Raw genomic sequence first — 23,609 nt, forward strand, 5'->3', positions numbered from 1 at the left:
TTTTCAGATTCTGCGTCTCCCTCTCTCTCTGCCTCTCCCCTGCTTGTTCTCTCTCTCTCTCTTTCTCTCCGAAAAATAAACATAAAAAAAAAAAAAGTTGCACGCTCTTCCGACTGAGCCAGCCAGGCACCCCTCTAATCTATTGAACATTTAATGACAATAAGTAATATAGCCTAGAGAAATACAGTATTTATTATGTGGTAGGTCTATTTTTTTAAAATTATTTTTTATTTTCTTTAATATTTATTTATTTATTTATTTATTTATTTATTTATTTATTTTGAGAGAGACAGAGAGAGAGAGAGCGAGCAAGGGAGAGGCAGAGAATCCTGAGCAGCCTCTGCACTGTCAGTGCAGAGCCCAGTGTGGGGCTTGATCCCACAAACCGTAAGAGCATGACCTGAGCTGAAATCAAGAGTCACCCAGATGCCCCCCAATTATTTGTTTTTTAAATTGAAGTATAGTTGACATACATTCATTTCAGGTGTAGAAAATAGTGAATTGACAACTCTATATGCTGTGCTCACCACACGCTTAGCTGTCATGTGTCACCATAAAATGCTATTGCAATATCATTGACTGTATTCTGTATGCTGTACCTTTTTGTCCCTGTGACTTATTCATTTCATAACTAGAAGCCTATATCTCCCACTTCCCTTTGTACATTTTGCCTATCTCTTCAACCTCCTTCCCATTGGCAACCACCAGTTCTCAGTATTTATGGTCTTTTTGTGCTTTTTGTTTGTTTTTTAGATTTCACATATAAATGAAATCATGTGGTATTTTTCTTTCTGTCTGACTTAATTTTACTTAGCATAATACCCCCTAGGTCCATCCATGTTGTCATAAATGGCAAGATCTCATTATTTTTATGGCTGAATAATATATATATATGTATTTTATTACATATATAATATAATATTTATTATATATATATAATTATAATACATATATTTGTGTGTGTGTGTGTGTGTGTAAACCCCATGTGGTCTTTGTTCATCTGTCAGTGGACATTTAGGTTGGTAGGTCTGTTTTCGATTTGAACTTAATTTCAGTCTTCATTGAAATAGTATAAATTTGATTTTTTAGATCAGAAGTCAGCTGTAAAAAGTTGACTTCTGGATGAATAAAAACCATAATCAGACTACATTAACCGTGGTGAAAATGTCAAAATGTTTAAATAAATCATTAGATCAGGCATAAAGAGTTTTAAATGTTTCAGTTATTCCAAGTATGCATGTTTGAAGGAGAATTTATTTTTTAAAAATCTAAATTAATTAATTTCCATTTTCTGTTTAATTTTGCCGGTGTTGGTTAGTACTTTTGGATCAGATACACCTGAAAACTTTCTGTAGTACAGTATTTCATTGAAAGAGTAGTCTCGGACTCATGTGATTACACTTATTATGGCTTCAGAATTTCACACATCTTCCTCAACACAACCAAGAACAGAATTGGGTGTTTTCACTTCTTGGGAGCAGCCTCTTAGGTAGACTGAGCAGATTCCAGGGCAAGTAGGAGAGGCAGATACTTCCATAATCATATGTTCTCTATTTCTTTTCCCTTTCTGTGCTTTATATTGTCTGTTCTTTATTTCCTGTGTTTTGCTTTATTTTCTAAAGACAGAAAGACCAAGAATAGAAAAGTAGAATGAAACCTCCACAGAAACAGAGACTTTTGTCTGTTTTGTTTATTCCAAGCACCGAGAAGAGTTCGTGGTTCATAGAAGGCTCTCAGTGAATATTTGTTGAATGAATAAATGAATGAAGGAATAAAGAGGAATTTGATGCAGGTTCTTAAAATTCTTCCTGGATAGAACCTGTGATTATTTAAAAATTTTTCAGATCACACTTCTTTTTTACTCACTGGTATCTTAGAATTTCTTGAGGCCAGTGCTAGACTTTGCTGTATCATTAACATTGATTATATGTAGAGATATATATGATTTCTAAAAGATAATTAGTTTGGCGAAAACAAATTTGAAGAGGAAATATTGTAGAAAGAGTGAAACTATTTTGTTTTTTGTAGCCACAATATTATAATATGACAAGAGAGTACCATATTTCAAGGGTTAATTATAGGTCAACTTTAATAATTTATTTCAGAATTAATACACAATAAGTGTTAATTTAATACCCACTTAAAATTTCTTAAAGTCAAAAGCAATAGGTAAAGTCATAGCAAAAAATTAATCTCAATTAAAGATTATGTTAATACTCAATTTTTTAAAAACACATCTACCATGAGTTTCATTTTACATAATCAAGAACCTCTCTTTTGGAGGGAGCCCAGATGTAAAGGTCAGTGACCTTAGAAATAACTGCTCATGTGTTCAACCGATACGTATAGTTTTAAAGCTTTTATTATTAAGTAATCACTCCCAGTGTGGGGCTTGAACTCAAAAGCTCTACTGACTGAGCCAGCCAGTGCTCCATTGCATTCATCCAACATTATCTCAAGTGCTGGCCCTGTGCTTGAGATAGAGTGGTGAGCTAGGCCTGCTCTATGGAACTTAACAGCAGTGCCTTCAAACTCAGATTTATATGACTATCAAAAGTATAGTCTGGCTGGCTCAGTCGGTACAGCATGTGACTCTCGGTCTTGGGGTTGTGAGTTCAAGCCCCACGTTGGGGGTAGAGGTTACTTAAAAAAAAAATCTCATTTAATCATCTTAGGACTTAATTCAGGTGTTGCTTCTTTTGGAAAGGTGTCTGTGTTAGTTGTTCCTGTCTTCTAGTTTTGTGAGAAGCTCTGTCTTAGCACTCTTTTGTATTTAATTCTTTTTTTTTTATTTTATTAAAAAAAAATTTTTTTTTAATGTTTATTTATTTTTGAGACAGAGAGAGACAGAGCATGAACAGGGGAGGGGCAGAGAGAGAGGGAGACACAGAATCCGAAACAGGCTCCGAGCTGCCAGCACAGAGCCCGACGTGGGGCTCGAACTCACGGACCGTGAGATCATGACGTGAGCCGAAGTCGGACGCTTAACCGACCAAGCCACCCAGGCGCCCCTGTATTTAATTCTTTATATACTAATTTCTCTCCCAGGTAGCTTCATGAGGGCATTTTCCTGTTTGTGTTCTAAGTCCCTGGCACAGTGCCCACCTCTAAGCATACAAACTTGTCAGGAATGAGAAGGGAAATGCCATACTGCTAATTGTGGGGTATGGCTACTTTGCATAGATCCTTAGAGTTGTAGGAAAACTATGAAGGGGCAGTCATGGTCAAGTGGAAAACTGAAAGGGATTTGGAGGACCAGGTTCCGTGGTGGAGGTTTTTGGTGTGCCACCTTAATCCCCACAGGAATTTTATGAGGCAGGTGGTAACGTGAGGAAACTGAGAGGCAGAGAAGTTATGTAATTCATCCCAAGTGTCCGGTACTAAATGGCAAAACGGATAGAAAGCCTTTGTCTGTCTTAATTCCACTTATCTATAAAACAGAGATATTCTGTTTGCCTTATATACCTCACAGAATCGAGAGAGAGAAATCTGTGTCCAGTAGCTGTAAGTAAAAGCACATAAACTTGTTATTATTAGCTATCTGTGCTAAAATTTGTTTTAACTTTGATGTGATTTTTGCCCAAGTTTTTGCCTTATTTGACCTGAATTACTTGTTCAACTAGTAACTGTTGAAGAAGAAAATAAGAAGAGTTAATTACTTTTTTTTGGTCTCCCCAAATAAAAATAATGTTATTTCTTTTATCATTTCTTTTAGAAATGGACTTCCTGTGACAATGGATATGCACATTTAAAATTGTGACAAGTATTGCTGATTGTCTTCAAGATGAGTTTTTGTCCTCCAGTATACCAGTTTTTACTTTTACAGCAGAATAGTTTGTGAGCATCTGTTCCCCCATATCCTTGACAAATCTGGGCATTATCAGTCTTTTAACATTTAGAGAAAAATAATCCAGCTTCAATTTATTTGTTTATTATTTGTGAAGTTGAACATCTCTTATTATTTGTTGATTATTTGCATTTTTTATAATTTGCTTACTAGTAGCTTTAATTCATTTTTCTACTCAGCTATCTTATTGGTTTGTAGGGACCCTATATATACACCATATATTGTAGATATTTTCAAGTTAGTTACTTGTATTTTAACTTTTGTTTATGGCATCTTTTCTTGTTATGTAGTCAGATCTGTCTTCCTTTATGGATGGTTTCTAGGCTTGATGTTATACTTAGAAGACTTTCCCTTTGCCAAGATTATAAAAGTAAATTAAGATCGGTTCCCTCTTCTACTCATATACTCAGGAATAATTATTTTGTGCATTCAAGAATGGTGTTTAAATTAAAACATTTTTTTTAATGTTTATTTTTGAGAAAGAGAGAGACAGTGCAAGTGGGGGAGGGGCAAAGAGAGAGAGGGAGAGACAGAATCAGGAGCAGACCCCAGGCTCTGAGCTGCCAGCACAGAGCCTGATGTGGGGCTTGAACTCTCAAACCCGGAGATCGTGACCTCAGCCAAAGTTGGGTGCTTAACTGACTAAGCCACCCAGGTGCCCCAAGAGTGATGTTTAGATCTATTATTTGGGAGTATGATTAGCCACTAGACTTGTTCGCCATTTCATGAAATGTTTGAAAACTGGGAGTACTAGACTAGGGAATGTTAATTGAAGGGTAAAGTGAAGTCACTCTCTAAGGCCAAATTAGTGACCCTTGTCTTTTAGATGTTTATATACAAGATGGCTGTTCACATTGGAGATAATCCTAAAAGGTGTGAGTTAATTGGCTTTCCTTGTGATGAAAATTCTTTTCCAAAAGTTTAGATTTTCAGTGCGCATTGGGATAGATCAGAATGTTGTTATTTGACTGTTCTGCTGCCATCAGAGTATAAGGGTGTGGGGAGTGAGAGAGTAGGGTAGAATAAAGAAAAGGAAGAGAAAGGGGATGTGAATAGAAAGGATTAGTTAGGAAGGAAAAGTAACAATGCTGAGTATGAAACACAAAAGTCAGAGAGCCTTAACATAACCAACCATTCCATTTCCTGAATTATATTTTGTTTTCTTTTGTGGTTGTAAGCGTTTGTGTGCCTAATACAGTTTGAAAACCAGCAGTGACTTTAACCTGATTATTAATATTCAGTTTTGGTATTTCCATGGTACATGTGTTGTGCTGTGTGTAAGGGTGCATGCATGCGTGCAAACCGTCACCACCATTTGAATGAAAAATCAGTTGGTAATTTTAAAAGTGAAACTCTGGTGTGAAACTGTCATTTCCTCCAGAAGCAATAAAGTAAATAGTTGTCAACCGCAAACCCAGTTTTTTGTAAGTTATATGGAAGACTGTGCCTTTCTTTATTGCCTATTTTTCTTTATTTAGCACTTGACACAAATGTCTTAGCCTCATAGGTGAAGTATTCATTCTGTAAACAATATTTTTTAGACTTAGATTTTATTAGGATGGATTTGTGACTTTTCTGTGTTAAGCAGGTTACAAAAGAGAACATAAAATCAGAGAGGTCTATAATCTTTTAAAAGAAATTTAGTGTCTGTGTACCTCATTTATCTGCTTTGTTTATTTGCTTAGACACAAAGCTATTTTTGTGTGTGCATAACATGCTTATTTGGGATTTGTGACATTTTAAGAGTATGATATTTACTGCCAGGTTCTAGGAAAGAATTGTTAACTTTCTTACACCTCACAAAGTACCTTTAAGAATTTTTTTGTATTTGAGAGAGAGAGAGCGAGCGAGCACACGAGTGGGGGAGAGGGTCAGAGAGGGAGAGAGACAGAGACAGAGACAGAGAGAATCTTAAGCAGTCTCCATGCTCAGTGCTGAGCCCAAAGTGGGGCTTGATCCCATGACCCTGAGATCATGACCTGAGCTGAAATCAAGAGTCCATGCTCAACTGACTGAACCTCCCAGGTGCCCCGGCAAAGTACTTTCAACAGGCATTTTGCTCACCACAATAAAGAGAGGAACAGGGAACAGGTTAAAAGGATTGAAAACTCAGGAACGTAAGATAGGAAGAGGAGAACACTTGGCTCTTGAACCCAGTTCTTAGGAATTCAGATCCTTATTCAGATCTCATTATTTTGTGTTCCTTATATCCTTGCCTGGGAGCAGAGATAATTGTAAGTAGAGACGTTTCAGTGATATGAAGGAATAATAGTTCATAAATGAGGGAAAGGGAAGCTTTTTACTGAGCCAACATTAATTATCCTCATAAGGTGTAGGTAGTATTAGTCCCACTTTACTGATGAGAAATCAGATTAAAGTAACCTGCCCAAGGTCACACATAAAAAGCAGTGGAGTAGAGATTCATACTGAGGCTTTCTGATTCCAAGATCTATTCCTGTTCTCTACACCGTCCCGTGTTCAAAGCTAAAATCTAAAAGGGTAGGGAAGAATATGTATGCAAAAGATAAAAGTGAGTGATTTTAATTGTAAATTACATTGTAAATGTTTCATTATGATTAATTTGATTTCAGCTTAACACAAAGGGATAGAGCAATTAAAGAGAATATTGTAATAAGCATAAAATATTTACTTCAGAATTTGGAAAAATCCTATAAAGAAGAGTAACTTCAAGGTTTTTAGTTATTAAGTGATTAAGTTTTAAGTTATTAAGCCTTAAATGATCAGAGTTGTGAAAGGTATCTTCTTTCAAACTGGAGTATAAATGCCATGGGCAAGGATTGTACTCTTCAACATTTGTCTTCTCTCTCACTGTGCCTGGGGAGGTGGGATGAATATGCGCATATGACTTGCCTCTTTAGTAATTATGCTGTTGTTAAGAACAATTTCATTGCTCATTTTTGTCCTGCTTTTGCCAAATTCTGAGAATTAATAACTATTTTTCATTAGGCGAAGGGTTCTTAACCCAGGTAATTTTATCAGTAAACTTTTGCACGTGAAAAGAACACTGCTGCACATGGTGGAGTTATTGCACTGTGAAGAAATTGCTGAGGGCAAACCAGTGTGTGTACAGGTGTCCCCGTTTGCAAGTGAAATTCACATTTTGTGCCGTTAATGTTTGTTTATGCATGTCCATTTTTGCTTTTAGGATATTCGGAAATTCTTTGGGGTTATACCAAGTGGAAAGAAACTTGTGACTGACACAGTGAAGAAGAATGAGAAGACAAAGTCTGCTGAAGAAACTTTAAAAGCAAAGAAAGGAATAAAGGAAATCAAGGTCAGTTTTCCAGATACCGTATTGAATTGTATAAAAAGTTAAATGAACTCAGTTCCTAGACTTGATATTATGCGAGTCTGAAATGAATATAGATTTCAACTCATTTTGCAGAGAAAGAAGACAAGTATATTTCTAATTAATACAGCTTCCTGCATTCATTGCTTGTTTTCCTATAGGAGAGATGGAACCCTTTTCAGTTGTTAAAACTTTGTATTTTAAGACCAAAGTTTATTCTTAAAGACATGAGCCCCAAGTGAAAGGTGTTGGACTTCTGGTGAAGGAAAACTTTGGAGGAAAGCTTTATTCTTTCCTTGTCTTCCTTGGGCCTCAGAGAAGTTAAGGTACATTGTCACTGTAGAAAGCAGGTGATGGCTACAATAGTGTGTCTGAGTTAATATTGTTCCACTTTGTGTAAGATATGAGAGTTTTGTAACTCTACAGGTCTATTTACCACCATCTTTTATGTTTTAACTATCATATGTATTATAGCTACATGTGTTAATACTCCACATTCAGTGTGATAATTTTTGCTCCAAACAGACATGTATTTTAAAGAAATTAAGAGGAAAAAAATTGATCTTTTATATTTATCCACATTTGCCATTTCTGGTACTTTTCATTTCTTATTGAAGATAAGAATTTCTTAATTTCTGTCTCATATCATTGTCTTTATACCTGAAGAATTTTCTTTGCCATTTCTTGTAGTGTAGGTCTTTGGTAACACATTGCCCAAGTTTTTATTTATTTATTTAACAGTTTATTTATTTTGAGAGAGAGAGAGAGCATGCATGCACACAAGCAGGGGAAGGGGAGAGAGAGGGAGACAGAATCTGCACTTACAGTGCAGAGCCTGAAGTGGGGCTCAATCTTATGAACCTTGAGATCATGACTTGAGCCAAAATCAAGAGTTGGTTGCTTAACTGACTGAGCCACCCAGGTGCCTGTAAGTTTTTGTTTATTTAATAATGTCTTTATTTTGTCTTCATTCTTGAAGGATATTTTTGCTGGATATAGAATTTTGGATTGACAGTTTTTTGTTTCAGCACTTTAAAATGTTCCATTGTCCTTTGGTCTCTATTTTTTTCTGGAAAGATGTTAGCAGTCATTCATATTGTTTTCTTTTGTATGTTATGTATTGTTTTTCTCATGCTGCGTTACAGATTTTTATCTTTGGTCTTCAGCTTTGACTGTGGTGTGCCTGGGTGTGGTTTTCTTGCGTGTATCCTGTTTATGGTTTCTGAGTTTCTTGAATGTATAAGTCTCATCAAATTTGGGAAATTTCTGCCATTATTTGTTCAAATATACTTCTGCCTTATTCTCTTTGTCCTCTTCTGGGATTCCAATTATACACATATTAGAATTTTGATATTGCCTCACAGCTCATGGAGATTTGTTCATTTTTATTCTTTTTTTTTTTTTTTCCCTATACTTCAGATTATATAATTTCTTTGTTACTGTCTTCAGGTTCATTGACTCTTCTTCCCTCTCCAGTTTGCTGTTAAGCCTATGTAGTGAATATGTTAGTTTAAATATTGTATTTTTCAATTCTAGAATTTCTGATTGTTTCTTTTTCATAGATTTTATTTATTTATGTTCTTGAATGTGGTTATAATAGGTACTTTAAACTTCTTGTTGGCTAATTCTAACATATTAGGATTGGTCTCTATTAAATGCCTTTTCTCTTAAGTCTTTGGCTCAAGTATTAGTCAGTTTGGGCTACTATAGCAAAATACATAGACTGGATGGCTTAAACTGAAATTTATTTTCTTACAGTTCTGGAGGCTAGAAGTCTATGGTTAAGGTTCCAGCCAATTCAGTTCTTGGCAAGAACTCTCTTTCTGGATTGTAGATAGCTACCTTCTTGCTGTGTCCTCACATAACGTTTTCTTGGTGCGAGCACATCGAGGGAGAAAGAGGTAGAGAGAGAGAGCACGTGTGCTAGTGAGTGTGTGTACATACATGTGTGAGTGAGGCCTCTGGTGTCTCTTCAAGGACATAAAGCTTGTCAGATCAGGGCCCCATCCTTTATGACCTCATTTAACCATAATTCCTTAGAGACTTCTGTCTCCAAATACAGCAACAATGGGGACATAGGGGCTCAACATATGAATTAGGAGGGATACAAGCATTCAGCCCAAACATTTTGCCAATGGTCCCCCAAATTCATGTTCTTCTCACAATGCAAAATACATTCATTCCATCCTGACAGCCCCTAAAAGTCTTAACTCATTACAGCACCAACTGTCAAGTCCAGAGTCTTATCTAAATACCATTTAAACCAGATAGGGTGAGACTCAAGGTATGATTTCTCCTGAGAAAATTCCTCTTTAGCTGTGGACCTGGGAAACCAGACAAGTATGTGTTTCTAAAATACAGTGGTGGGATAGGCATGGAATAGACATTCCCATTTCAAAAGGGAGAAATCAGATGGAAGAAAGGGGGGATGGGTCCCAAGCAAGTCCAAAACCTAGCAAGGCCAAAACCTAGCAAGGCAAATTCTATTAGATCTTAAAGCTTGAGAAAATCTTTAGCTTGATATCCCGCCTTCTGGACCCACTGGAGCAGTCGTCCCAGTCCCAAGGCTTCTGGATGGAGGCTGTTGATCTGTTGAAACAAGAAGTAAGGCAGCCTGATCTCTGAATCACCTTCATGATCTCTTCTCCTTTTCTTAGAGAATGGTGCAGGTTTGCAGGTGAATAGCTGTACTGTCCTTCCCGTAGAATCAAGAAGTCTGACAGCCTTCCTTCATTTTGTCTCATTTCAAACTAGTATGGTTTTTGCTTGTGAAATCTCATTATCTCTTTATTGAGTGATAGTCCAGCCACACTTTTGGTGTTCTTTTCAGCACATGTGTTCTCATTTTTTGCAACGTGGGTTGAGTATTTTCCGAAGCTTTAAGTTCTGGTTCATTTTTGCTTAACAATTCAGTTCATTTCTCTCCTCTTGCATTTTACTGTAGAGGATCCCAATCTTCACCTTCCAACAGTTTGCTTCGGAATCTCTTCAGCTAAATAATTTCATTGTTCACAAGTTCTATCTTTCACTAAAACACAATGTAGCCAAGTTCTTTGCCATTTTATAACAAGGATTGCCGTTTCTCCAGTTTCCAACAATCTGTTCCTTGATTCTGTCTGAAACCTCACCAGAATGGTCTTTAATGTTCATATTTACCAGCATTCGATTTATGATATATATATCCTCTAAGATTATAGAAGCTTTCCCCATAGCTCTTATTTTTTCTCCTTGAGACCTTGTTGAAGTTGCATTTAACATCCCTATTATTGCTAACAGTCCCTTCACAGGAGTCTACATTTTACAAAATTTTTCTTTTTATTTGTTTATTTTGTTTATTGAAGTATGGTTGACAAATAGTATTACATTAGTTTCAGGTGTGCAACATAGTGATTCAGCAACTCTGTGTTATGCTATGCTCACAAGTGTAGGTCCTATACAGCACTATTAAAATACTATTGACTGTATTCCCTAATCTATACCTTTCATCCCCATGATTGATTCATTTCATAACTGGAAGCCTGTACCTCTCACCCTTTCACCCCTACTTACCCATGCCTTCAACCCCCTTCCCTCTGGCAACCACCAGTTCTCAGTATTTATGGATCTGTTTCTGCTTTGTTCATTCGTTTTGTTTTTCAGATTCCACTTATAAGTGAAATCATATGGTATTTGTTTTCTGCTGTCTGACTTATTTCACTTAGTGTAATACTCTCCAGGTGTGACATATGGCAAGATCTCCTTTTTTTTTTATGGCTGAGTAATATTTTGTTATGTTATTATTTATTTATTTTTATAATAGAACCTTTTATTTTGTTATTTTTTAAAATCTTTATTTATTTTGAGAGCGAGTGAGCAAGCGAGCATGAGCAGGGGAGGAGCAGAGAGAGAGGGAGAGAGAGAATCCCGAGTGGGCTCGGCACTGTCAGCACAGAGTGCAATGTGATGCTTGGTCACGCAACCGTGAGATCATGACCTGAGCTGAAATCAGGAGGCAGACACTTATCTGACTGAACCATCCAGGTGCCCCAGAACTTTTTTCTAAGTTTATTTATTTATTTTGAGTGAGAGAGAGAGCGTGTGCACAAGCAGAGAGGGGCAGGGAGAGAGAGAGAATCCCAAGCAGGCTCTGCACTGTCAGCACGGAGTGAGATCTCACTCACGAGTGAGATCATGACCTGAGCCGAAACCAAGAGTCAGGCACTTAACCGACTGAGTCACCCAAGTGCCCCTAGAAGGATTTTAAAAAAAAATTTTTTTTAAACATTTATTTACTTTTGAGAGACAGAAACAGAGTGCGAACAGCGGAGGTGCAGAGAGAGAGGGAGACACAGAATCTGAAGCAGGCTCTAGGCTGTCAGCACAGAATGCAACGCGGGGCTCGAACTCACGAACCGTGAGATCATGACCTGAGCGTAAGTCGGCCGCTTAACCGACTGAGCCACCCAGGCGCCCCTAGAACTTTTTTTTTTAAGTTTATTTATTTTTGAGAGAGAAAGAGAGAGCATGAGTGCAGAGAGAGGGAGAGAGAGAATCCCAAGCATGTTCTGTGCTTACAGCGAGAGATCATGATCTGAGCTGAAATCAAGTGAGACACCCAACCAGCTAAACCATCCAGGTGCCCCATGGCTGAGTAATATTTTAGTGTGCGTGTGTATGTATCTCACATCTTTATCTATCTGTTGATGGACATTTAGGTTGCTATCATATCTTGGCTATGTAGGGGTGTATTTATCTTTTTGAATTAGTGTTTTTGTTTTCTTTGGTAAATACTCAGAAGTGGAATTACAGGATCATATTTATATATATGTATTTTTGTATTTTGTATTCTATTTCTATTTTTTAATGTTTTAAGGAACCTCCGTACTGTTTTCCACAGTGGCTGCACCAGCTTGCATTCCCACCAACAGTGCATTGAGTGTTTTTTTCCCTCTACATATTCACCAACTCTTGTTTCTTGTCTTTTGATTCTAGCCATTCTGACAGGTGTAATCTGATATTTTATTGTGGTTTGATTTGCCCTGCTGATTAGTGATGTTGAGCATCTTTTCATGTGTCTATTGGTCATCTGAATGTCTTTGCAAAAATTTCTTTTTGGGTTTTCTGCCCACTTTCTCTGCCCATTAGATTATTTGGGGTTTTTTGGTGTTGAGTTGTAGAAGTTCTTTATATACTTTGGATGTTAACCCCTTATTGGACATATAATTTGCAAATATCTTCTCTTATTCAGTAGGTTGCCTCTTCATTTTATTAATGCTTTCCATTGTTGTGCAAAAGCTTTCTATTTTGGTGTAGTCTCAATAGTTAATTTTTGCTTTTGTTTCCCTTGCCGAAATGACATCTAGAAAAATGTTGCAATCTTTTTCAAGATTGCTTTGGCTATTTGGGGTCTTTAATGGTTCCATACAAATTTTAGTATTTTTTGTTCTAGTTCTGTGAAAATTACTGTTGGTATTTTGATAGGGATTGCATTGAATCTGTAGATTGCTTTGGGTAGTATGGCTGTTGTAACAATATTCGTACAATCCGTGAGCATGGACTGTCTTTTCATTTGTGACATCTTCAGTTTTGTTCATCAATATTTCATAGTTTTTAGAGTACAGATCTTTCACTTTCTTGACTAAATTTGTTTCTAAGTATTTTATTCTTTTTGGTGCTATTGTAAGTGGAATTGTTTCTTTAATTTCTATTTTTTTTTAATGTTTCTGTGTATTTTTGAGAGAAAGCGTGTGAGCTGGGGAGGTTCAGAGAGAGAGAGGAGGACAGAGGATCTGAAGCGGCCTCCACACTGACAGCAGAGAGCCTGATGTGGGGCTCGAGCTCACAAACCGTGAGATCACAGCCTGAGCCTAAGTGCCTGAGCCTAAGTCAGACGCTCAACCAACTGAACCACCCAGGCACTCCTTAATTTCTATTTCTGATACTTTGTTATTAGTATATAGAAACAAAACAGGTTTCTGTATATTAATTTTGTATCCTGAGGCTACTGAATTAATTTATTCCAATGTTTTTTTCTGGTGGAGTTAAGGTTTTCTATGAATAGTATCCTGTCATTTGCAAATAGTGATAGTTTACTTCTTTACCAATTTGGAGCCCTTTTCTTTTTCTTGTCTGATTGCTATGGCTAGAACTTCTTGTACTAATACATATATTTTTAAATTTCTTCTTTGATTTCATCATTGACCAATCAGTTGTTTAATAGCATGTTGTTTAACCTCCACGTGTTTGTGTTTTTTCCATTTTTTTTTTCTTGTAATTGATTTCTAGTTTTGTACTGTTATGGTTGGAAAAGATGCTTGATATGATTTCAGTTTTCTTAAATTTATTGAGACTTATTATGTGGACTGACATGTCATCTGCCATGGAGAATGTTCCACGTGCAGTTGGAAAGAATGTGTATTCTGTCGTTTTTGGATGGAATGTTCTGTATATATCTGTTAAGTTGGTCTGTTCTGATGTGTCATTCAAAAGCTGTTTCCTTATTGATTTTCTGTCTGGATGAAATGGGGTGTTAACGTTCCCTACTGTTGTTGTATCACTGTCGATTTCTTCCTTTACATATGTTAATCTTTGTATTATGTATTTAGGTACTTTGATGTTGGGTGTATAGATATTTACAATTGTTATATCCTCTTGTTGAATTGATGCCATTATCAGTATGTAATGCCATGTTTTGTTTCTTGTTATAATCTTTGTTGTTAAGTCTATTTTGTCTGATACAGGTATTGCTACCCTGGATTTTTTTTTAGTTTCCATTTGAACAGAATATCTTTTTCCATATCTTTACTTTCAGTTTGTATGTGTCTTTAGGTCTGACGTGAGTCTCTTATAGATAGAATATAGGTGGGTCTTGTTTTTTTATCCATTCTATCACCCTCTGTCTTTTGATTGGAGCATTTTGACCTTTTACATTTAATTATTGATAGGTATGTACTTACTACCTTTCTGTTCACTGATTTTTGGTTGGTTTCGTAGTTCTTCTCTGTTCCTTTCTTGCTTTCTTGTGATTGATAACTTTCTTTAGTGTTGTGCTTGGCTTTCTTTCTCTTAATTTTTGTATATCTATTTCAGGTTTTTGCCTTGTGGTTATCATGAGGTTCCTATGTAATATCCAGGTATATGATATTCTGTATTAAATTGATGGTCACTTGAGATTGAACACATTATAAAAGAACTTCATTTTTACTCTCCCATCCCACATTTTGTGTATATGTTTTCATATTTTACATCTTTTTATTATGTGAGTCCCCTTAACCAATTTGTTTTATTTGAGAGAGATAGAGAGCAAGCGGGGTAGAGTGGAAGAGAGAGAGAGAATGAGAATCTTTAAGCAGGTTCCATACTCAGTGTGGAGCCCAGTGCAGGGCTTGATCCCATGACCCTGGGATCATGACCAGAGCTGAAATCAAGAGTTAGACACTCAACTGACTGGGCCATCCAGACACCTCTAATTTAAAAAATATAGTTGATTTTACTACTATGTCTTTTAACCTTTATACTAGCTTTATAAATGGTTGCCCTACTACCTTTACTGTGTTTGCTTTTACTCATGAAATTTTTTTCCTTTCATAATTTTCTTCTAAATACAGCCTTTCTTTTCCACCTCAAGAAGCCCTTTAATATTTCTTGTAAGGCTGGTTAAGTGGTGATGAAATCCTTTAACTTTAGTTTGGGAAACTCTTTAGCTCACCTTCAATTCTGAATAACTTTGTCGGGTAGAGCATTCTCGGTTGTAGGTTTTTTTTTTTTTTATTCAGCAGTTTGAATATATCATGCCATCCCTTCTGCTAAAAAATCAGCTGATAGCCTTATGGGGTTTCCCTTGTAGGTAATTATTTGCTTCTGTCTTGTTGCTTTTAAAATTCTTTATCTTTAATCTTTGACATGTTACATATTAATGTGCTGTGGTGTGGAACTCCTTGGGTTTATCTTGTTTGGACCTCTCTGTGCTCCCTGAAGTTGGATATTTGTTTTCTTCACCAGTTGGGGGAGGTTTTCAGTTCTTATTTCTTCAAGTAAGTTTTCTCACCCTTTGTCTCTCTTTTCTTCTGGGACCCCTAAATGCAAATTTTTGTTCACTTGATGTTTTCCAAGAGATCCGTAACCTATTCTGTGTCTTTTTTTTTTTTTTTTTTTAATTCTTTTTCCTTTTTGCTGTTCTGTTTGGGTGCTTACCATTAGCTTGTCTTCCAGGTCACTGATCTGTTTTTTGCATTCTTTAATCTACTGTTGATTACTTGTAGTGTATTTTTAATTTCCTTTATTGTATTCTTCAACCGTGGTCCTTTTTAATATTTTCTCTTTGTTGAAGTTCTCATTGAATTCATCTATGCTTCTCTCCAGTTGGTGAGCATCTCTGTGATCATTACTTTAAATTTATTTATCTATCTATTTATTTATTTCTTGCTTTGAAATGATTAGCAGATAGCTTGGTTATCTCTATTGCATTTAGTTCTTTTTCTGAGGTTTTGTCTTGTTGTTTCATTTAAAACATATTTCTCTGTCTTCTCATTTTGCCAGACTTTCTGTGTTTATTTCCATGAATTAGGTAGAACAGATACTTCTAACCTTGAAGGAATTGTCTTGTGTATGGCCATCTCCTGTGTAGACTGCATGTGTCTGGTGACTTTGGCTGGCTGGCTGAAGTTGTGGCTGGTGGTCTTGGGGAACTCTGTGCTGGGGTACCCGGGTGGGATGGCCTGAGCTGAAGTGGGTGTGGACTGGGGTGGTTCTAGGGCTGTCTGCACAGATGGTGCCCTGATGGAGCAGCTAAAGTTGAAGTGGGTGCAAGCTGGAGGTCCTGGGGTTCCCTGCTCTGCGCAGATGACACCCTGGCAGGACTGCTGAAGCTAAAGTAGCTGTAAACTGGGTGGTCCCAGGGCTCTTTGTGCACAGGGTGCACAGTTGAAGCTGAAGTGGGCATGGGCTAGGGTGGTCTAAGGGATCTCTGTGCTGAGGACAGCTGAAGCTGAAGTGTGTGCACATGAAGGTGTCCTGGGGTGCTTTGTGTGGGAGTGCCCTGGTGAGGTAGCTGGAGCTGACTTGAGAGGGGGCTGGATGGTCCTGGACACTCTGTATAGGGGAATCCTGGTGAGTTGTCTAGATCCAAAGGCAGGAATGGGCTGGGTGGTCACAAGGCACTGCATGTAGTGGGTCCCTTGGTGAATCATCTGGATCCAAAACAGGCACGTGCCAGGAGTTCTTGGGGAGCTCTGTATTAGGGGTGTCCTGGTAAGTTGGAGCCAAAGTGGTATGGGCCTGGAGTGTTTTGGGGTGTTTTGTGCCTGTGTCACCTTGGCAAGACAGAGCTATAGTGGGAATTGACCAAGGATATTGTGGTGTGTATTGCACTGGGGTCACATAGGTGGGATGTCTGGGGCTGGTGTGGACAAGAGCCTGGGGCTTACTGAGGTGATAGGCTGGCTAGGGCACCTGGACCCTGCTTCAGTCCATGCCATCAAGGTGAAGGGAGAATGTAAACCTTGGCCCCTCTGACCTGGAGAGAGTTCCAGCAGCTCCCCCACCGTTTGGTGGAGTTCTAGGGCTGGATCTTTTATAATCTAGTTGCCCTTTTAAATTTTGGCCTTTTTTCTGGGGCGCCTGGGTGGCTCAGTCGGTTAAGCAGCCGACTTTGGCTCGGGTCATGATTTCGTGGTCCGTGAGTTCGAGCCCCGCGTCGGGCTCTGTGCTGACAGCTCAGAGCCTGGAGCCTGTTTCAGATTCTGTATCTCCCTCTCTCTGACCCTCCCCCGTTCATGCTCTGTCTCTCTCTGTCTCAAAAATAAATAAATGTTATAAATAAATACATAAATAAATAAATAAATAAATAAATAAATAAATAAATAAATTTTGGCCTTTTTTCTGTGCCCCAGGGCACAAATCTGCTTATGGTCCCTCAGTATATCCCTCCTCAATGTAGTTTGCAGTGACAGGGTAAGGGTTCCTTTCATTCAGCAGTTTTTGTTTCTGTTTCTCTTAACATTCTCTTGTGGTCTCTCCATCTTTTGTTGTACAGAAGCTGTTCAGTCAGCCCTCAGTTCTTCAGGAGGAATTGCTCTATAAATAGGTATAGATTTGGTATATTCTGTGGAGGTGAGTTCAGAGTCTTTCTGCATTGCCATCTTGGACCAGAAGTCCTAGGCTTTTTTAAAGCATGTACTTTTCCAGCCTTCACCATAACCCAGTTCCAAATGCACTTCCACGTTTTAGGTATTTTTTACTGCACCACTTTATTTCATGGTAACAAAATCTGTATAGTCAGAATTCTCCAGAGAAATAGAATCTACAAAGATATTTATTTTAAAGAATTCATGCATGTGATTACAGCGTCTGACAAGTCCCTAGACCTACAGTTGGGAAGCTGGAGATTCATGATAGCTGTAGTGTAGTTTAAGTGTGAGTCTGAACCCCTGTGAACCAGGAGAGCCAGTAGTGTGATTACAGTCTCAAGCCTGCTATCCTTGGATAGTTAATGTTAAATTCATCCAAAAACACCTTCATAGAAACACTCAGAATAATATTTGATGTAATACTTGGGCACTTTGTGGCCCAGTCAAGTTTACAGATAAAAAATAAAGCATCACAGGTTACATTTTGTATTTTGTGTGTGTGTGTGTGTGTGTGTGTCTGGTTATTTTGGATTTATGTTGGATAGTCTAGTTATGTAGTGCAGGAAATTTGGATTCTGTTACATTCCTCCAAAGAGTGTTAATTCATTTGGTTTAGCAGGCAGTTAACTTGCCTGAACTCAGAGCCTAAACTCTTGTGTCTCCTGTGATGGGCAGCAGATGAAATCTTTGTTCAGTTCTTTTATCCTTAGCTGGCACTACGAGTTGTTCCATTCATGTGTAGTGTAGGAGAGATCTGGGCTAAGTTTATTGGCAGAATTTGAGACTCTCTTTCTGTGGCTCTCTCCCTTGTGGGGTACCCTCTTCTCTAACTTTTGAGTTACTGTAGTTCTTTTTAACTCTGTGCTCCAATTCATTTATCTCATTTTCTTGCAAGCTAGTCAATTGTTCTTATATTTTTCAAGTTTTATTGTAATGAGTAGAAGCATATTTCTTTTTTCTTTTTTTAAAGATTTTATTTTTAAGTAATCTCTACAACCAGCGTGGGGCTTGAACCCACAACCCTGAGATCAAGAGTCACATACTGTATGGACTGAAGCAGTCAGGTGCCTCTAGAAACGTATTTCTCCCTTATGATTGGTTATAGTTTCTTTTGCTGTCTGGTTTCTTGATTTTTTTGGGAAAATCTGAATATGTTAGAAATATAATGTATAACTACAAAATATAAATATCTTTTGCCTTGGTTATATATAGTATTCTTTAAAAAAAATTTTTTTTTAATGTTTATTTTTTGAGAGGGGGGTGGAGGGGCAGAGAGAGAGGGAGACACAGAATCCAAAGCAGGCTCCAGGCTCCAGGCTCCAAGCTGTCAGCACAGAGCCCGATGTGGGGCTTGAACTCACAAACTGTGAGATTATGACCTGAGCTGAAGTTGGACACTTAACCGACTGAGCTACCCAGGTGCCCCGGTTATATATAGTTTTCTAACAGGCAGTGGGTAGTGGACAGCCCATAACTCCTTAACCTTTGTCTCTTTCATTTTCAGTAAGCATTTGCCTTTTAATATCTGACATTCTTTTACTCTTTGTTATATGTAATTTAGTGTTGAAAGTGGAGCTGAATAATAATACAGCCTTTTCTATAATTCATTTTTTTCCCATCTGGTACAATTGGTTTTTTTCTTTTTTTTCAGTTTTATTAAGAAATAATTAACATCTGAGCTGTAGAAGTTTGAGGTATACAGCATGATGGTTTGACTTACATATGCTGTGAAATGATTACCACAGGTTTAGTTAATATCCGGGATCTCATATAGATAAAGTAAAAAAAGAAAAAAAAATTTTTTCTGTGATGACAACTTTTAGATCTGCCCTCTTAACAAGTTCCCTATGTATCAAATAACAGTGTTCATTATATTCTTCCTGTTGTATATTGCATGTCTAGTACTTATAAGTAGAAGTTTGTACTTTTTTTTTATAAGTTTATTTTGAGAGAGAGAGCAGGGAGGGGTGGAGAGAGAGAACTCCCTCCAACACTGTCAGTGTGGAGCCCACTGCGGGGCTCAAACCCATGTACTGTGAGGTCATGATCTGAGCTGAAATCAAGAGCCAGATGCTCACCCCGACTGAGCCACCAGGGCTCCTCAGAAGTTTGTACCTTTTGACCACCTTCCTCCACTTGTACCTCCCCTCGCTCCCTGCTTCTGGTAACCACAAGTCTGGTATCTTTTTCCGAGTTTGGTATGTTTTTTGCTTGTTTTAGAGTCCACATATAGGTGAGATCATACAGTATTTGTCTTTCTCTGAAGTATTTCTATTAGCATGCCTTCAAGGTTCATTCATGTTGTTGCAAATGGTAGGGTTTCCTCTTTTTTTATGTGTATCACAATTTTATCCTTTCCTACTTTGATGGTCACTTAGGTTGTTTCCATGTCTTGGCTATTATAAATAACGCTTCTGTGAACATGGGGGTGCAGATATCTTTTGGAGTTGGTGTTTTTGTTTCTTTGGATATATTTTCAGAAGTAAAATTGCTGGGTCATATGGTAGTTTTTAGACAAAAATTTTTGAGGAACCTCCATACTGTTTTCGATAGCGGCTGTACTATTTTACAGTCCCACCAACAGTGCACAACGCTTCCTTTTTCTCCACATCTTCGCCAGCATTTATTCTCTCTTGTCTTTTTGATGGTGGGTTTGGCTAATTGTTTAGTCTAATTATGGCATTAATGACATTTTGGGCTGTGTAATTCTTTGTTGTGGAGGACTATCTTGTGCGTTGTTAGGGCGTTTAGTAGCATCCCTGGTCTACTCGGTAGGTGCCAGTAACCCCTTTCTCCTGCCCCCCACTTATAATAAGCAAAAATGTCTCCTTGGGGGCAAAATTACTGAGTTCAAGTCTAACGAGAAAACACAACGAGTTTATATAAGTTTTGCATTCTAATTATACTGTGATGTTTACAGGTAAATAGTTCTTGTAAAGAAGATGACTCTAAACAGAAGCAACCAAACAAGAAAAAGAGGATCATCTATGATTCAGGTAATATTTCTTCTGTGGAGCCTTAAAGTTTTAAAATTATTTTATATCCCTTAGAACAGTGTTTTCCCAACTGATGTTCTGAGACACACAGCTCTCTCTGTTGTTATAATAGGTCCTGTGAGAAGACTCTATGCTCCAATAAAGTTGAAAACAGTTTTATTGTACTGTAGAACTTAACAGAGCCACAATATATTAATGTGTTAAGTATGTTTGTTCAGAGGGGTATACAGTATACATAGCATGTTTCAAACTCACTTTGAACATGACATTTATTTATCAAGTAAGTTTACTTATAAAGTGTATTTATTTATTTTGAGAGAGAGAGGCAGAGAGAGAATCACATGCTGCAAGGGTCTGACACTGTAGGGCTCGATGTGGGGCTCTGCTTCACAAACTGTGAGATCATGACCTGTGCTGAAATCAAGAGTCGGACACTCAACTGACTGAGCCACCCAGGTGCCCCTGACATATTTATTTTTAAAAATATTCATACTAACTTCTCTTTCAGCTGAGCTTCTTGGAGACTGAATTTGAAAAATAGTGCCTTAGAATATTGCTCTGGAAACAAAGATCTAAAATTTAATTTTTGTGCTTTTGATCTGGTCCTTTTTTGTTGGATTTAAAATGGAACAATCACAATATAAAATATTTGAATATACTGTACTTTTAAGATGGGGAATGTTGTATTTTTATGTATGCCTTTTATGATCTGTTAAAATAATGATAGAATTCAAAAAGTTTTAGGTGTTGCTTTTGCGGAGAAGATCCATCTGGTGTGAATTCTTAATAATGCAACCTCTAAGGAAGTATGCATAGATTGTCAGGATTTGACAATAACAGCAAAAATTCTGACTCAATTCTAAAAGTGCTTCAATGTTTATTCTATGTCTTTTACTGCTGTATACAGTAAGGAATTTGACATAAGTACACATTCCCACTCCCCAGGAGTTTCTATCTTTTGGGAAATTGAAAATTTAGTTGTTTGATACAGTTTTAGTATGAAACAGGATTTATAAATGCATGGTGCAGAGGAAAAGGAAGGATCCTAAAGTTTATGAAACTTCTATTTTTGTAGCACTTTGTCTTGATTTGTATTTAAGCGTCCTGGGTGATTAGAATGTGGTAGACTAATGGCTCCCAAAGATGTCCATGCGCTAATTCCTAGAACTTGTGAATATGTTAGGTTACATGGCAAAAGGGAAACTAAAGTTATAGGTGGCATTAAGGTTGATAATCAGGTGACCTTAAAATAGGGAGATGATCCTGAATTATCTGGGGATGGGCCCACTGTATTCACAAGGAAGAGGGAGGAAAGGGGGAGAGAGAGAGAGAGAGAGAGAGAGAGAGACAGAGACAGAGACTGACCATGGAAAATAGAGAACCAGAAAGATGCAGCATGAGAAGGATTTTGCCTGATGTTCCTTGCTTTGGAGATGGAGGAAGGGAGCCAGAAGCTAAGGAATGTTAGCAGTCACTAGAAACTGGAAAGACAGGGAAATGGATTTTTCCCTAGAGTATCCAGAAAAGGGTCATAGCCCTGCTGGCACTTTGATGTTAGCCCAGTGAGACCCATATGGGGTTTCTAACCTTCAGAACTATAACATACTATGTTTATGTTGTTTTAAGCCATTAAATTTGTGGTGATTTGTTATAGTGACAATAGAAAAGTAAGACCAAGGCTTAACACTGTGTAGAAGTAACCTGTGAGAATTCATAAAAGGGATTTGCCTCAAAATGGGCCTTGAGGAATTCGTTAACAATGATCACTTTAAGAACACACTGTATTTTATTTTTTCTCTTGAGAGTTTTGTTTCATTTGCTTCTCATGTACAGATTCAGAATCCGAGGAGACAGTGCAGGTAAAAAATGCCAAAAAGCAACCAGAAAAACCTAAACCTGGTAAAATTCTACGCCAGGATCCTGTTACATACATTTCAGAAACAGGTAAGTGTACTGAGTATGTTTAATGTTTGAGAGAAGAGTAGTGTGTGTTATGTTCTTGAGCTACTCATTGGTGTCTGGATGAACCTCCTTCACTTTGAATTGAATTTCTGCTGCCTTTTTTGCTTTGTTGATTTATATTTATCAGGGAAAGGCTGTAATCATCTTTGGCATTTTCTGTGGGTTAAGGGCCATCGTAAGGGTTAGTTACAGGGGAGTTGGCCTTGGAATTTTTTAGGTGTTCTATATTGAGTAAGTTGAAGCTCTATCTTGAATCCTATGTTAAAATATTATTGGTGTATTTTAGGGGCGCCTGGGTGGCTCAGTCGGTTGAGTGTCCAACTTCGGCTCAGGTCATGACCTCACGCTTTGTGAGTTTGAGCCCCGCGTCGGGCTCTATGCTGATGGCTCAGAGCCTGGAGCCTGCTTCAGATTCTGTGTCTCCTCCTCTCTCTGCCCCTCCCATGCTCTGTCTCTCTCTCTGTCTCTCAGTAATAAATAAACATTAAGGAAAAAAAATTAAAAAATATTATTGGTGTATTTTAAAACTTTTTAAAGTTTTTTAACTTTGCATGCTAAAGTCATAATAATCTAAGTATTATCTAACAATTAATAATCTAAGTATTATCTAACAATTAATAATCTATAATCTAACAATTATTCATATTTGTGATCTGTGATCTAGCACAGATGTGACCTGAATTTCTTGTATTTTCTTGTGACAGTAAAGATTTTATTAGCATTAGCTTTTTAATAGATGATTGTTTTTATACTTAAATTTATTTGTTCTGTTTTGAGTGGTTAGAAAGCAAAAGCCATTTATAAATAATTGTACACTAATCTTAAAATGGTACAATAGTATAAATGATTGTTTTATAGGTAGTATTCCTTTATGGTGAGGAACTCTGAATTATCGTCTTAGGGAAGAAACTCAGATGTGTTTGTTGTAAAGTCATTTTTTTTTTAAATTGCTGTGAGGATTTTCTTTTTTTTCTCTCCCCACCCCCTCCCCCTTTTTTTGAGAGGGGCAGAGAGAGAGAGAGACAGAGAGAAGTGGGGCTCACCTGAAGCAGGGCTCAAACCCATGAACCGTGAGATTATGACCTGAGCTGAAGTCAGAAGCTTAACCTACTGAGCCACTCATGCACCCTGTAAAGTAATTTTGGTTGTGGCATTGTTAATTCCTAGAGGAGACTGTAACAGGAATAAAAGGTCAGATGTATTAATCTTCAAATTCACAGAGCCTGTTGAATTGGTTCCTATGTAGAAATACTTGAAGGAACCATGAAAGCATCTCATAGGTTGTTGATTTGTTTATATTGAAGAAAACCTCTGAAACCATTATTTTTAGCACTGTGCTACTTGAATTGCTAGTGAAGTGAACACACCTGGTTTGAAGAGACGGTAAA

The 23,609-nt window shown here is 37.5% G+C and overlaps 1 protein-coding gene across 3 annotated transcripts in view; it reads left to right on the top strand.

The window, feature by feature from the left end:
• Positions 1 to 23,609, top strand: part of RFC1 (replication factor C subunit 1) — an 83,075-nt gene that overhangs the window by 8,189 nt on the left and 51,277 nt on the right. For all 3 annotated transcript variants that reach the window (XM_007098869.3, XM_042984708.1, XM_042984709.1), the window contains exons 2-4: positions 7,014 to 7,142; positions 20,184 to 20,259; positions 22,093 to 22,203. In XM_007098869.3, coding sequence (XP_007098931.1) covers positions 7,014 to 7,142; positions 20,184 to 20,259; positions 22,093 to 22,203 — 316 coding nt within the window. The remainder of the gene's footprint in view (positions 1 to 7,013; positions 7,143 to 20,183; positions 20,260 to 22,092; positions 22,204 to 23,609) is intronic.

Source organism: Panthera tigris, chromosome B1, assembly GCF_018350195.1.
Source record: "Panthera tigris isolate Pti1 chromosome B1, P.tigris_Pti1_mat1.1, whole genome shotgun sequence".
NCBI lineage: Eukaryota > Metazoa > Chordata > Mammalia > Carnivora > Felidae > Panthera > Panthera tigris.